Source organism: Taudactylus pleione, unplaced genomic scaffold (genome assembly GCF_031769625.1).
Source record: "Taudactylus pleione unplaced genomic scaffold, aTauple2 ptg000336l, whole genome shotgun sequence".
Taxonomy (NCBI): domain Eukaryota; kingdom Metazoa; phylum Chordata; class Amphibia; order Anura; family Myobatrachidae; genus Taudactylus; species Taudactylus pleione.
In genome coordinates, this window is record NW_028284737.1 from 3,899,020 (window position 1) to 3,911,264 (window position 12,245).

Here is a 12,245-nt window from a genome sequence, read left to right on the forward strand (position 1 = left end):
TCAAAGTTATAATCAACTACAGCCAGACCTGCTGTTCTGAAGGCACCGTAAAAGCATTGGGCAGTGAAGGTGCGTTCACTTTACCGTACATATATGTAACCTGACACAAGATTCTACTGACCACAACAGATATCTAGTGACCTCACTGATGCGAGTCTCATTTCTCAGTGATGTCACTGGTTCCTAGTAAATTGGTAGGCTGTATCCTCATTAATATTAGGTTAGCACACATAATAGCTGCTTATTCTGCGTGCAGGTGTTAATCACGCTATAAGCTATTTTTTTTTTTTTCTTGCTCTGGATGTTTCAATGTTACATTCTTTTACTTTAATCTTCTCCACACAAACAATGATGGTGATGATACATGTGCACATATATTTCTTGCAAACAATGTTACCTGGCACTTTTACTTTTCTTCCCTTTGTTTGGGTGTGCTTCATCATTTGAGTCATCCTCTTCTTCACCAGAGGAGCTGGCATTGCTATCCTCACTGCTACTTTCCTCCTGATCATCGCTGCCCTCCTCGCTGTCAGACTCATTTTCTAGCACAGAGACATCACAAGTAAGGGTATGGCCCACACAGAAAAGGCTTACTGTACATCAACCTGTCTTGTTACTGGCTAGATCCAGGGAAAAGAACCTAGAACACTTCATAAAACAATGACACACTGACAAGCCATTAAAAAACATTACTTCATCATATAACAATCAATACAAACTACAGATACATTATGATGACGGATATGACACTTCTGCTTGCACCTAACAATAGTTCTCTCAACTTGATCTATAAACCTCAAAGTAATTCACGCAAAAGAAAATCTCGCAGTTCAGGCCATGTTTGCAGTGTACGTTTGGAGACTTGCTAAATGAGCTAAATAAAGGCTGTACATGGGAAAAGTACATCACTATAATAAAGTAGAACAGTAGGGGGTGTAAAGCTGGGTACACACTACACGATGTGTCCTACTGCAGGCCCCACTGGGCCTGCAGTTGGACAGACGAGCGATGTTGCTAGCAACCCGGGGGAGCACGCATACCATGGGTATACACTAGACGATGTACCAGATATGTCGCTCCTCAGGATCGGAAGACATATCGTCCAGTGTGTACTCGGGTTAATGTCCACATTCTCACAAACCCCTTCATCATCTAATATTTGTCCTCTTTTTGTTTCCTTCAATACAGACCCTTGTTTCTGTGTTCAGTTATGGTCCATATATGTAATGTGCATTCATAATAAGCCCAATATATACCATAGAAAAGGCAGCAATGTAATATATTCTGGTTCTACCCCTAAACATTCCTTCCTGAGCCACAAAATGGGACACTGAAGCGACAGTACATGCTACAACTGTATGTGCGGTGATCGCTGTAGCTTATTACTCAAGTCTGCATCCGCCTGTGTTGCTTTACCCGTTGTTCTGATAAATGGATTACAAATGCAGCAGGAGTTTGTCAGAATAGCAATCTATTAATTACTGGGCCAAGCACTGTAATAATAGCTGACAAATGCTTTAACTAGTGCTGGATGTATCATGGGCGCAATAGGCTGTGGATGTTAATCACTTCTGATTACGTAGCCTTAACGACTAAAAACATATGAAGAGCAGCAAAACATTTAATACATATTTTCTCTCTCTAATTAAATTCTAATTAAATAAACTATAAAACAATAATATATATATAATATATTACTAAATGTAACTGGAGGGGAATTTTTGTTAACAGGAGAAATGTTGGCTGCATGCATAGCCTAACTTCTGGCCATGGGCCTGATTCAAAGTATCACGGTATTGCAATGTTTTCACAATACCGCAATGTTTTTTTTTAATCTGCGCATGCGGAGAGATTACACTGCTCACGTGCACATTCAGATCTGCGCTCTCACTTTCAGTGCCGCATAGCCACAGCATGCCATTTTGGGGGAGGAGCGGGGGCGGCAATGGGGACGGTTCTTCAAAACAAGGGCTTGCTCCGACGCAGATTTCCTGGCCCTGGCTGAGGAGTACCGTAACCCATTCTGAGTAAGCTCAGATTTCCTCGAGCGATGACTGCGAGCATCGAACACAGGCATCAGATCCGCTATGCTAGCAGGAGGCAGCTTTTTCCTTCAGACGCTTCCTGCAGGAATTAGCATAATTTAGCAGTAGCGGCTGCTACTGCTTACCGTGATATTCTGAATCAGGTCCCATGTGACAGGTAGAAAAATGCAGATGACCACTAGAGGTCAGTATGCGCTACAACTACATGGAGAGGTCTCAATGATGCAAGAAGTGATCTAGCCAGTATGAGTGGCAACAAATTGGAGCACTGATCCTTAGTTTGATGTCTGCACAAGTGTGTGGCCAGACAAAGAGATGAAGAACTTTCAGGAAAAAACATGCACAACCCAAGCTAAAGAGTTTGAAATTATCTGGGATCTGCGGCACTCAGGACTCAGTAAGTCACTCAGACACTGGAGGTAGGTATTAACGTTTCAGTAATTGTTAATACCTACTGTACATCCAGTGTCTGAATGACTTTTACTGAGTCCCACACCTTCGGCTAAGTGTGTGTGTGCGTGTATATATATATATATATATATATATATATATATATATATATATAGAAATAACGCCGGCACTCCACAGTGTAGTCAGTACCTGCCTGGGTGCCCTCTAATGGTGTATGAACCAAGTATATAGGGAAAAACAGCGGAACTCTCAGGACTTGAAAAATAAATGAGACTCACGACTCCAAGAGATCAGCGTCCAACGTTTCAGTCGGTGTGACTTTTATCAAGAACGGCAGTGAAGTACAACACATCTTACCTAAATACCCAGTGACATCCCATAATGTCCATGCTCATCTCATCTGCTGCCCGCCCGTGAGACTACGTCATAGGGGCGGGGCCGGCGCAACCATGATGACGCGGCCGTCTGGAGCTCCAGGCGCTGCATATAGGTTGCCGTGGCAACCCGGCTAGTGGAGCTGTCGCGGGACTATCGTGTAACGCGCCTGCGTCAGACGTCTCCACGGGTTACCATGGCAACCCTGGGGCGTCTGAGTACTGCGTGGGGTAAAAAGAAGAAATGCAGGCTAAGTGAAAAGATAGTATCTGGTGGGTAACATAATGTTTAAGCTGTAAAAGCTATATGGGCAATAGAAAATGACAGAAAATAGGGTAAAAGCTCCAAGGTGCGCGGAGATGCCATGCAGGTAATATGGGCAGGACAAGATGTGATAAACATATACATAATACATATAAGTGAAATCAATCTGGTACAGAAACACGAGACAAATGTGCAGTGTATACTGCATATGTAAACATGAAAATAGAAACAAATAATGAAAGTAAAAAATAAATAAAAAATAAAGAATAAAAGATAACTCATGGTGACATTAATCTCTCATCCTGTCTCTCCACAGCTCTTGCTTGTTTACTGAATGAGTTATCTTTTATTCTTTATTTTTTACTTTCATTATACCTGCATGGCATCTCCGCGCACCTTGGAGCTTTTACCCTATTTTCTGTCATTTTCTATTGCCCATATAGCTTTTACAGCTTAAACATTATGTTACCCACCAGATACTATCTTTTCACTTAGCCTGCATTTCATCTTTTTACCCCACGCAGTACTCAGACGCCCCAGGGTTGCCATGGTAACCCGTGGAGACGTCTGACGCAGGCGCGTTACACGTTAGTCACGCGACAGCTCCACTAGCCGGGTTGCCACGGCAACCTATATGCAGCGCCTGGAGCTCCAGACGGCCGCGTCATCATGGTAGCGCCGGCCCCGCCCCTATGACGTAGTTTCACGGGCGGGCGGCAGATGAGATGGGCATGGACATTATGGGAGGTCACTGGGTATTTAGGTAAGATGTGTTGTACTTCACTGCCGTTCTTGATAAAAGTCACACCGACTGAAACGTTGGACGCTGATCTCTTGGAGTTGTGAGTCTCATTTATTTTTCAAGTCCTGAGATTGCCGCTGTTTTTCCCTATACATACATACATATATATATATATATATATATATATATATATATATATATATATATATATATATATATATATATATATACACACATATACACACACACACACACACACACACATACATACATATATTGCCACTGTTTTGATTGCTGACAGGCATATGTAGGAGAGACAACTACATTTGGATACAGTATTCATGATCTTCATGTCAGGACAGGTCTGATACAGAAGCAGATGACAGAACACTTCGATAATGCCCCCCATGTGACCAGAAGCGGCGCCTCTCCATAGAGATCTGTGACCTCACATTAGAATCCCTCAATCCTCAGCAAATCAGCCAAAAACAGCAAATCAGCCAAAAGCAGAAGGTGAGGAAGAGACATACAAACACCTGCGTACATAAGCCCTGTATTGGGGCAGGAAAAGGTTGCATGCCTTTCATTGTACTTCAGCAGCATATTAATAGGTTTAGTCTGGAAAATGCACAGAATTACCGCTGGATGCAGCAGACGCATCTTCCTCTTCTTCAGACTCTGAATAAAACTTATCAGATGTAGGTTTTACTTTTTTGGGTTTTCTGACTGAGGTTTCCCACGCTGACACCTGCAAGATGGGATAGGATTGTAAAACACGTGAGAATACGGTTAATCTCAAGATTCACCAAAAACTCTACTAATCATCAGAAAAAACAGCCATGCAGCCTGCTAGACACAGAAAAACAATGGCACATAAATGCGTCCACATATATCTTACATCCTTGCGTGATAAACAGCCCTTCTGGTCATGGTGGAACTCTGTAGCGCCAAGCATCTTGTGTGCGACTTTTTACCTTGAAATGCATCTGATTTGAAAAGCGATGTGAATAGGACGCACAAGCAGCTTCTGCTGATTAAAACGATATGCCTATACACCCACAGTCGCATAGCATTTAGCCATGCCGCGTATCATTTTAATCAGCAGAAGTTGCTTGTGCGTCCTATTCACATTACTTTGCAAATAAGAAGCATTTGAAGGTAAAATCACTAAAAGACGTTCTGCACTACCGAGTCGCACTGCGGTCACGCATTATGTTTAACGCGACTTGTAGCACATGGAGGTAAGATGTGGACACATCAGTAAATTGCATTATGGAACTATAAACAAACAGCAAACCAGGCAACAGTCTGAAAATCTTTATGCAAAACTCTGACGACAAAATCTGCTAGGGCGAGGTTGAGAATCAGATGGCAAAGCTGTAAACATTGATTTTCTCTTATTTGACACAGCTGATGTTAAGAGAGTTAAATTTGATGTGACATTTATAGCTGCAGAAATGACTTTCACTTCCAAAACAATTTATGTTGAGAAGTCTGCAAAGTTCTTCTTTGCAAAGTGTTTAAAGGGCAAGAGGTGGCAGACGGAGAACTTTAATTGCTAGAGTGGCTGATGGAGATATGTTAAAAGTAAACTTAAGATTAATTTTAAATGATTAATAAATTCAGTAAAAATGCCCATCCGGACAATAACTACAAAAGTTCAAAGAACAAGTTAATTGTAAGGTTTTTAAAAATATTTGGCAGTGATGCCATCAGCAGACCTCTGTATCACTGCATCACATCGCCTCTTGCAGAAGACTATAGGTCCACCACATGCAACCAATCACTGTAATGGATTCTCCACCGTCTATTTTTTTTTTTTTTTTGTAACAATTTGTGCACACATACAACCAAAATCTGCTAAATTTGAAATATGGAGTTTATACAAGAAATGATGGGGGGGGAATCAGCATATCAAGTCCTCCCTCAAACCCCATAGAGGTGCGAGGGAAAAATTACAGTTATGGTAGACTTACCTAGATAACTCCTTTTCTTAGAGGTCCATAGGGTCCACAGGGACACCATGGGGATATTATGGTTGGAGAGATCCAGGCACCAAACCGTTAAAGCTTCAGCTTCCAGGATTCCTCGGGCTCTCCTCCATATATACCCCGCCCCTAGCCACAGCCCTTCAGTTATGTTAACAAGCCCCAAGGCAGGAGAAGGAAAGAGAAGATGAGGGAATCCGTGACCAAAAAATAATAAAAAACACCCATGCAGCCAGTTGCGTCAGGGTAGGTACCCTGTGGACCTCGAAGAAAAGGAGTTATCTAGGTAAGTCTACCATAACTCTAATTTTCTTCTTCAGGGTTTATAGGAATCCACAGGGATACCATGGGGTTGTCCTAAAGCAGTTTCCCTAGGGTGGGGGACGCTCCTGAGCAAAAAAGAAGAACTCGTCGCTCAAAGAAAGCATCCTGAGAGGCAAAAGTATCAAAGGCATAGCACCTAAGACCACATGGGTGCCTTACACAATTGTTCAGCAGAGGCAACACGACTAAATACCCACAATGGCCCTACAGAACTAGTAGAATGTGCTGTCACCGTCATTGGGACAGGGAGATCAGCCTGTGTGTACACCTGAGAGATAGTCTGGGGTAGCCATCTTGCCAGAGTATGCATATTAGCTGGCCATCCTCGTTTGTGAAAACCACATAATACAAAAGAGCATCTGATTTTCTAAAAGAGTTTGTATGCTCCACATAAATACAGAGAGAACGAACTACATCCAGGGAGGCTTCAGAAAGATCTGTAGCTTGAAAAGCTGGAACTACAATGTCTTCATTCACTTGAAAATGAGACACTACCTTAGGAAGTTAACACTCCCTTGTACGAAGAACAGCTTTATCCTGGTGAAAAATCAAAAATGGGGAGCGACAAGAAAGTGCTGTCAAATCAAAGATAAATCCCACCGTGCTATCGGTGGAACAAAAGGAGACTGAACTCACAGAACTCCCTGAAAAAAAAATCTGACATCTGGCAATGAGGCAAGCTTCCTCTGGAACCAGACTGACCATGCAGAAACCTGCACTCTTGTGGCCAGGCGGAGACAATGGTCTAAACCCGCCTGTAGAAAAGCCAGTACCCTGGAAATCCTGAACACCTTAGGATCATACTTCCTATGGGAAAACCGCTGACCAAAAGAATGCCAAACTCTGTGATAGATGCGGGCAGAGACTGGCTTTTGTGCCCAAAGCATCTTTTGAATTACAGAACTGAAAAAAGCCTTTCGCTCTTAGGATGGAAGATTCGAGAGCCACGCCGTCTAAGTCAGATGGGGCAAGTCTGGACGCCAGCAAGGACCCTGCGTTAGCAGATCCTGCCATAGAGGAAGAGTATACGGACTGTCTATTGATACATTCTGTATGTCAGTGAACCAATGACGTCTAGGCCAAGCCGGAGCCACCAGTATTACTGTTCTGCCCTTCCTGCTTGAAGTTCCTGAGAACTCTTGGGATGAGGGAAATCGGAGGAAAGATATACGCCAGCTTAAAGTCCTATCTTACTGCCAGTGCAACCACAAAGGCTGCTGATGGGTCTCTGGACCTGGACCCGTACCTGGGGACCTTGTGGTTGTGACGTGACGCCATGAGATCTATTTCTGGTAGACCCCATTTGTTTACCAGGAGCTGAAATACTCCCGGATGGAGAGTCCACTCTCCGGTGTGTATGTCCTGACGACTTAAGAAGTCTGCTTCCCAATTAAGTATTCCTGGTATGAATATTGCCGAGATGGCCGGAAGATAATGTTCTGTCCAAATCAGAACCTTTGTCACTTCTTTCATGGCTGCGTAAATTCTCATGCCTCCATGATGATTGAGGTAGACCACTGTAGTCGCGTTGTCAGACTGGATCTGGACCGGCTTGCCTTGGAGTAGGTCCTGTATCATGACAAGTGCTTTGTATACTGCTGGCAGTTCCAGAATGTTTATTGGCAGATGACTTTCCTGATTTGTCCATCTTCCCTGAAAGATGTGATGACCTGTCACTGCCCCCCATCCGCAAAGACTGGCATCTGTGGTGAGAAGCAGCCAATTTGGAATCTAGAATGGGCGCCCTTTGTTCAGATGATCCTTTCTCAGCCACCACAGGAGGGAGTGACGAACCTCTGGAGTGAGAATGATCCTCTGGGACTTTATTAGATGATACTGTCCGTTCCATTTGGAGAGAATCAATTTTTGCAGTGGCCTGGAATGAAACTGAGCATACCCCACTATGTTGAAGGTGGACACCATTGATCCCAGGACCTGCATTGCTAACAGAATGGATACCCTCAGTTTGTGTAGCAACTTGCGTACTCACAATGATAGGGCCACAATCTTGTCCGAGAATCCAGAAGAGCTCCTAGATGTACCATCTGCTGTGTTGGAGAAAGCGATGATTTCTTTCAATTAATCATCCAGCTGTGCTTTTGTAGGCAGGGTATGGTCCAGTTGAAGATGTTTTTGTAAAACAACCAGAGTCTGCTCCAATATCAGAAGGTCATCCAGATATTGCAGTATTCTGATTCCCTGATGCCTGAGATAGGCCGTCATGACTGCCATTATTTTGGTAAATACCCAGGAAGCCGTAGATAGGCCATAGGGTAGAGCCTGAAATTGGTAATGTTGCTGAAGGACAGCAAACCATAACATTGTTGGTGGGATGGTGTAATAGGAACATGCAGATATGCACCCTGAAAGTCCTGGGAAACCATGTAATCCCCCGGCTCCATTGCCAAACTAATTGACCGGAGAGTTTCCATACGAAACTTCTATAAATCTGTTGAGGATTTTTAGATTTATTATAGGATGATGAGCCCCATTCGGTTTCTGAACCAGGAACAGATTGGAATAATAACCCCTTCCCTGCTGCGACACAGGATCCGGGACTATTACCCCCGCCTGCAGCAGGAAGTGAATGGCTCCTGAAAGGCCAAGGCCTTGACCGCATCTGATGGAGGATCTGTGCAAAAAAACTTCTTGGGAGGATTCCTCCTGAAAGTGAAGGCATACTCCTGAGACCACTTCTCAGACCCAGGCCTCTGTTGTTTGAAGCCAATAATCCGCAAACTGAAGAAGTCTGCCTCCCACCCGGGGATCCCCCAGGAGGAGGCCCGCCCCATCAGGAAGCAAGATCTTGTGCACAGATAGTAGCAGGTGGGTTGGGTGAGGGAGGAGTAAGAAGCAGTTTAAATGTATTAATAAGTCGCTTGGGGTTAGAGGATTGAGGAGAGATTACAAATATATGTTTGTATGGCAGCGCCCAGAGCAGTACGATAAAAGAGTTGTAGATAGTCTTATATGTGAGGAAGTCACTTGGAGTACGAGACTTTTTCACCACTGACGTTCTACTTTACATGAGTTTTTAGTAGATGCCTTGTTAAGTTAGAATGCCATGGTTGACGTCTAAGTCTAGGTGGTGGTTTAGGTGTGATGCAGCAGTCTCAGGAGAAGTGAATGTAGAAATTGGTGGGAGTAGTAGTTGTAGAGAGGTTGATAGTTTTTGAAAGTTAATAACATTAATATTTCTACGTGTTTTAGGAGGTTTGGTTGATTTCAATGACATGGAGGTTGATATAATGGAGGAGAGTGTACAGATGATAAGGTTGTGAACAGAGGGGGAAAGGAGCATTAGTGAAATCAGAAACTGAGCATAGTCTGGTGAGTACAAGATCAAGGCAGTGGAAATCTTGATGAGTAAAGGAGTCAGTCCATTGGGAGAGGCAAAGAGAGGAGGTTAAAGAGAGTAGTTTGGAGGCATGAGGAGAATGTGGACTGTCAATGGGAATATTGAAATCACCCATAACGATGGTGATGTCGTCAGAGGATAGAAAGAGAGGGAGCCAGGCAGAAAAATGTTTTAGAAATTGTTGAGGTGGCCCAGGTGGGCAGCAACTCGCAGAAAGAAAGGGGTGAAAGTCCTGATAGAATGTACTTCAAAATTATGTAAATGTGAGTGAAGGTATCTGTGGGAGAACTGTAAATGTGAAAGATTGGGACAGTAATATTCCTACCCCACTCCTTCACAATTACCAGGCCTGGAGGTGTGTGAGAAGTGTAGGTTACCAGGAGAAAGTGCAGCAGGGGAGACGGTGTTTGATTGTGCGAGCCATGTTTCCGTTATCGCCAGAAGGTTGAGGTTAGTTGAAATAAAGAGGTCATGGATGGATTTTAGCTTATTGCAAACAGAGCGTGCATTCCATAAGGCACATTTTAGTGACTTGGAGGGTGAAGGGAGGCACACAATGTTTATGAGGTTAGCTGGATTTATAGTTCGTTGTGGGTGTGGCATGTGGGTCATGCCTGGATTTAGTGATATGTCACCAGCTAATAGTAGCAGCAGGAGAGAGATATAAATATATTTGTGGGATTTGAATGAAAGATTTTTATGGCGACAGGTTGTGGATGTTATTGTCAATGTGTATAGATAAATTAAAAGCTTGTGTGTGTTTGCAAGTTCCTTCCTATGATTGTTGAAACAAGATCATATTGACGATTGTATTAATAAATATGTAAAAGCTTCACAATCTAAAATCAGATCAACTTGATTTATTGTGTATGCACAAAAAAAAAAAAAAAAAAGATTATGATTGTTCAATGAAACATGATCATAGTCCTAAATTTTGGTTTTTAGACATTTTGCATCATGCCACAGAGACTAATTTCCGCTAATTTAATTGCATAATGAGAATTTTTTTATTTTCAATCATTTTGTGTGAGCACCTTTAGACTGCAATAACTAGAAGTAGGATTATGACACGTGTATTGGTTTTCTTCTACATTAGCCGATGGGACACACACACAGCTATGAGGAGAAACACTGTCTACAGCCTATTTTTGGAGGCTTTGTTTTCTTCACTGGGTATTCCAAAGCCTCACATGTTTGGCAAAACAAATATATATGAGATCCTCAGATACTGATAGAAATTAGATACTGTAAGCATTATAGGAGAGCAGGAGAGGAAGGATAATCTGCTCCATTACATCACATCAGCAGGGCCGAAACTAGGAATTTTGTCACATGGAGCAAGGCAGTAATGGTCCTCTTAGCCCCCTGCCCCTCACCTGGTTGCGGCCCTGATATCAGTACAGATACTGTGTCGGATGTTCCTTCTCCAACAACACAGCACCGTGCCCCAGTAAGAATAAGTACCAGGAAGATAAATCTTACATATATTTAAGATGAAAAATACATACAGGTTCAATTACTTCCACATTGCGAACACACGGATCAGGCGCTACTTCCGGCCAATCAGACAGCTCCAGGTACCCAGAAGCTTTAGCGTTTAGTGTATGAGACAGAGTGCCAAGCTGAAAACGATCTCGATCTAGTGAATAACAAACATAATAAATATCTGATTACAAACTCACGTGCACCAAGAGGAAACCATTATTAAGAAAGGAAATGACTCCTGTTACATTAGCTTGGATTTCACAGAACATACATAAACCAAAAGAACCCATAAAAAGGTCAGGGTGATTATTTCAATCCATACTTTACAATAATCTCCTCCATAATGGTCAATACAGAAGCTAATCAGTCAGTGTGTTTACAGGCGCTGCACTGGAATGTAGCTTCTGTACAAATAACCGTACGCTAGATATTAAGAATGACAGCACAGTTAAACAATCCATATATAAGGCTTGCCACTAGCTCATTCAGCATTTTAATTGTTATTTTTCTGCTACACGGAACACCATTACAACAGAAATTAGCTATGATACTACATGATTACTAAAAAAAACAACAAAAACACCAAAGTTCTGAAATTAACATATATGATTGATATATTCTATAAAACAAGCCTGTGCCTTTTACTCAGTCCTCTATTAAGCTAAATACTGGTGACGCATCACACCAGCGCTCAGTCTCTAAGGACGGTGCAAGCTCTGAAGACCTCAGGAATGTAAACCGGGTATAAAAATCATTGCATTGTCCACAAAGTTTGATTTCCTTTTAACCATTTGCCTGGCACAAACTCATGGGATGCATCTGCAGTCAGGATTGCTGTACCTGACACGGCCGCAGCCCATGAGTCCAGGTCAGCCTGCTCATCTCACATGTGCAGAATGAATCTCCTCCTCATACTATGGCCCACTCAGAGGGATGTTGTGATCTGTGACCGCCGACATCACTCCCGAAATCGCGCCCCGGAATGCCGTGCGAACAGCGCTCTGGGGCACATGTGCTGGAACAAAAGTGAGTGATCATATTTCCCCCGAGCATATGAGCAGAGATCAGCTGCAGCAGGGAGGAATGATTATCAGTCCCCTCTGTACCATGCTCTGTAATAAGGTGTAGGGACAGGTCTAGGCCACAGGTGTGGGGGTGGTCATCTTTTGGCACTTGGGGGGGGGGGTGGGGGAGGTGTATTAAAAAAAAATACAAATTAACATACAGTGACACATTGGGGAGGGGGGCAGCAA

The 12,245-nt window shown here is 43.0% G+C and overlaps 1 protein-coding gene across 1 annotated transcript in view; it reads right to left on the reverse strand.

Moving 5' to 3' along the window:
- AP3B1 (adaptor related protein complex 3 subunit beta 1) overlaps positions 1–12,245 on the reverse strand; it is a 249,412-nt gene that overhangs the window by 94,265 nt on the left and 142,902 nt on the right. The window contains exons 17-19 of the mRNA XM_088443910.1: positions 11,016–11,146; positions 4,477–4,585; positions 398–542 (exon numbers count right to left, since the gene is read on the reverse strand). Of these exons, the coding sequence (XP_088300036.1) occupies positions 398–542; positions 4,477–4,585; positions 11,016–11,146 (385 nt within the window). The remainder of the gene's footprint in view (positions 1–397; positions 543–4,476; positions 4,586–11,015; positions 11,147–12,245) is intronic.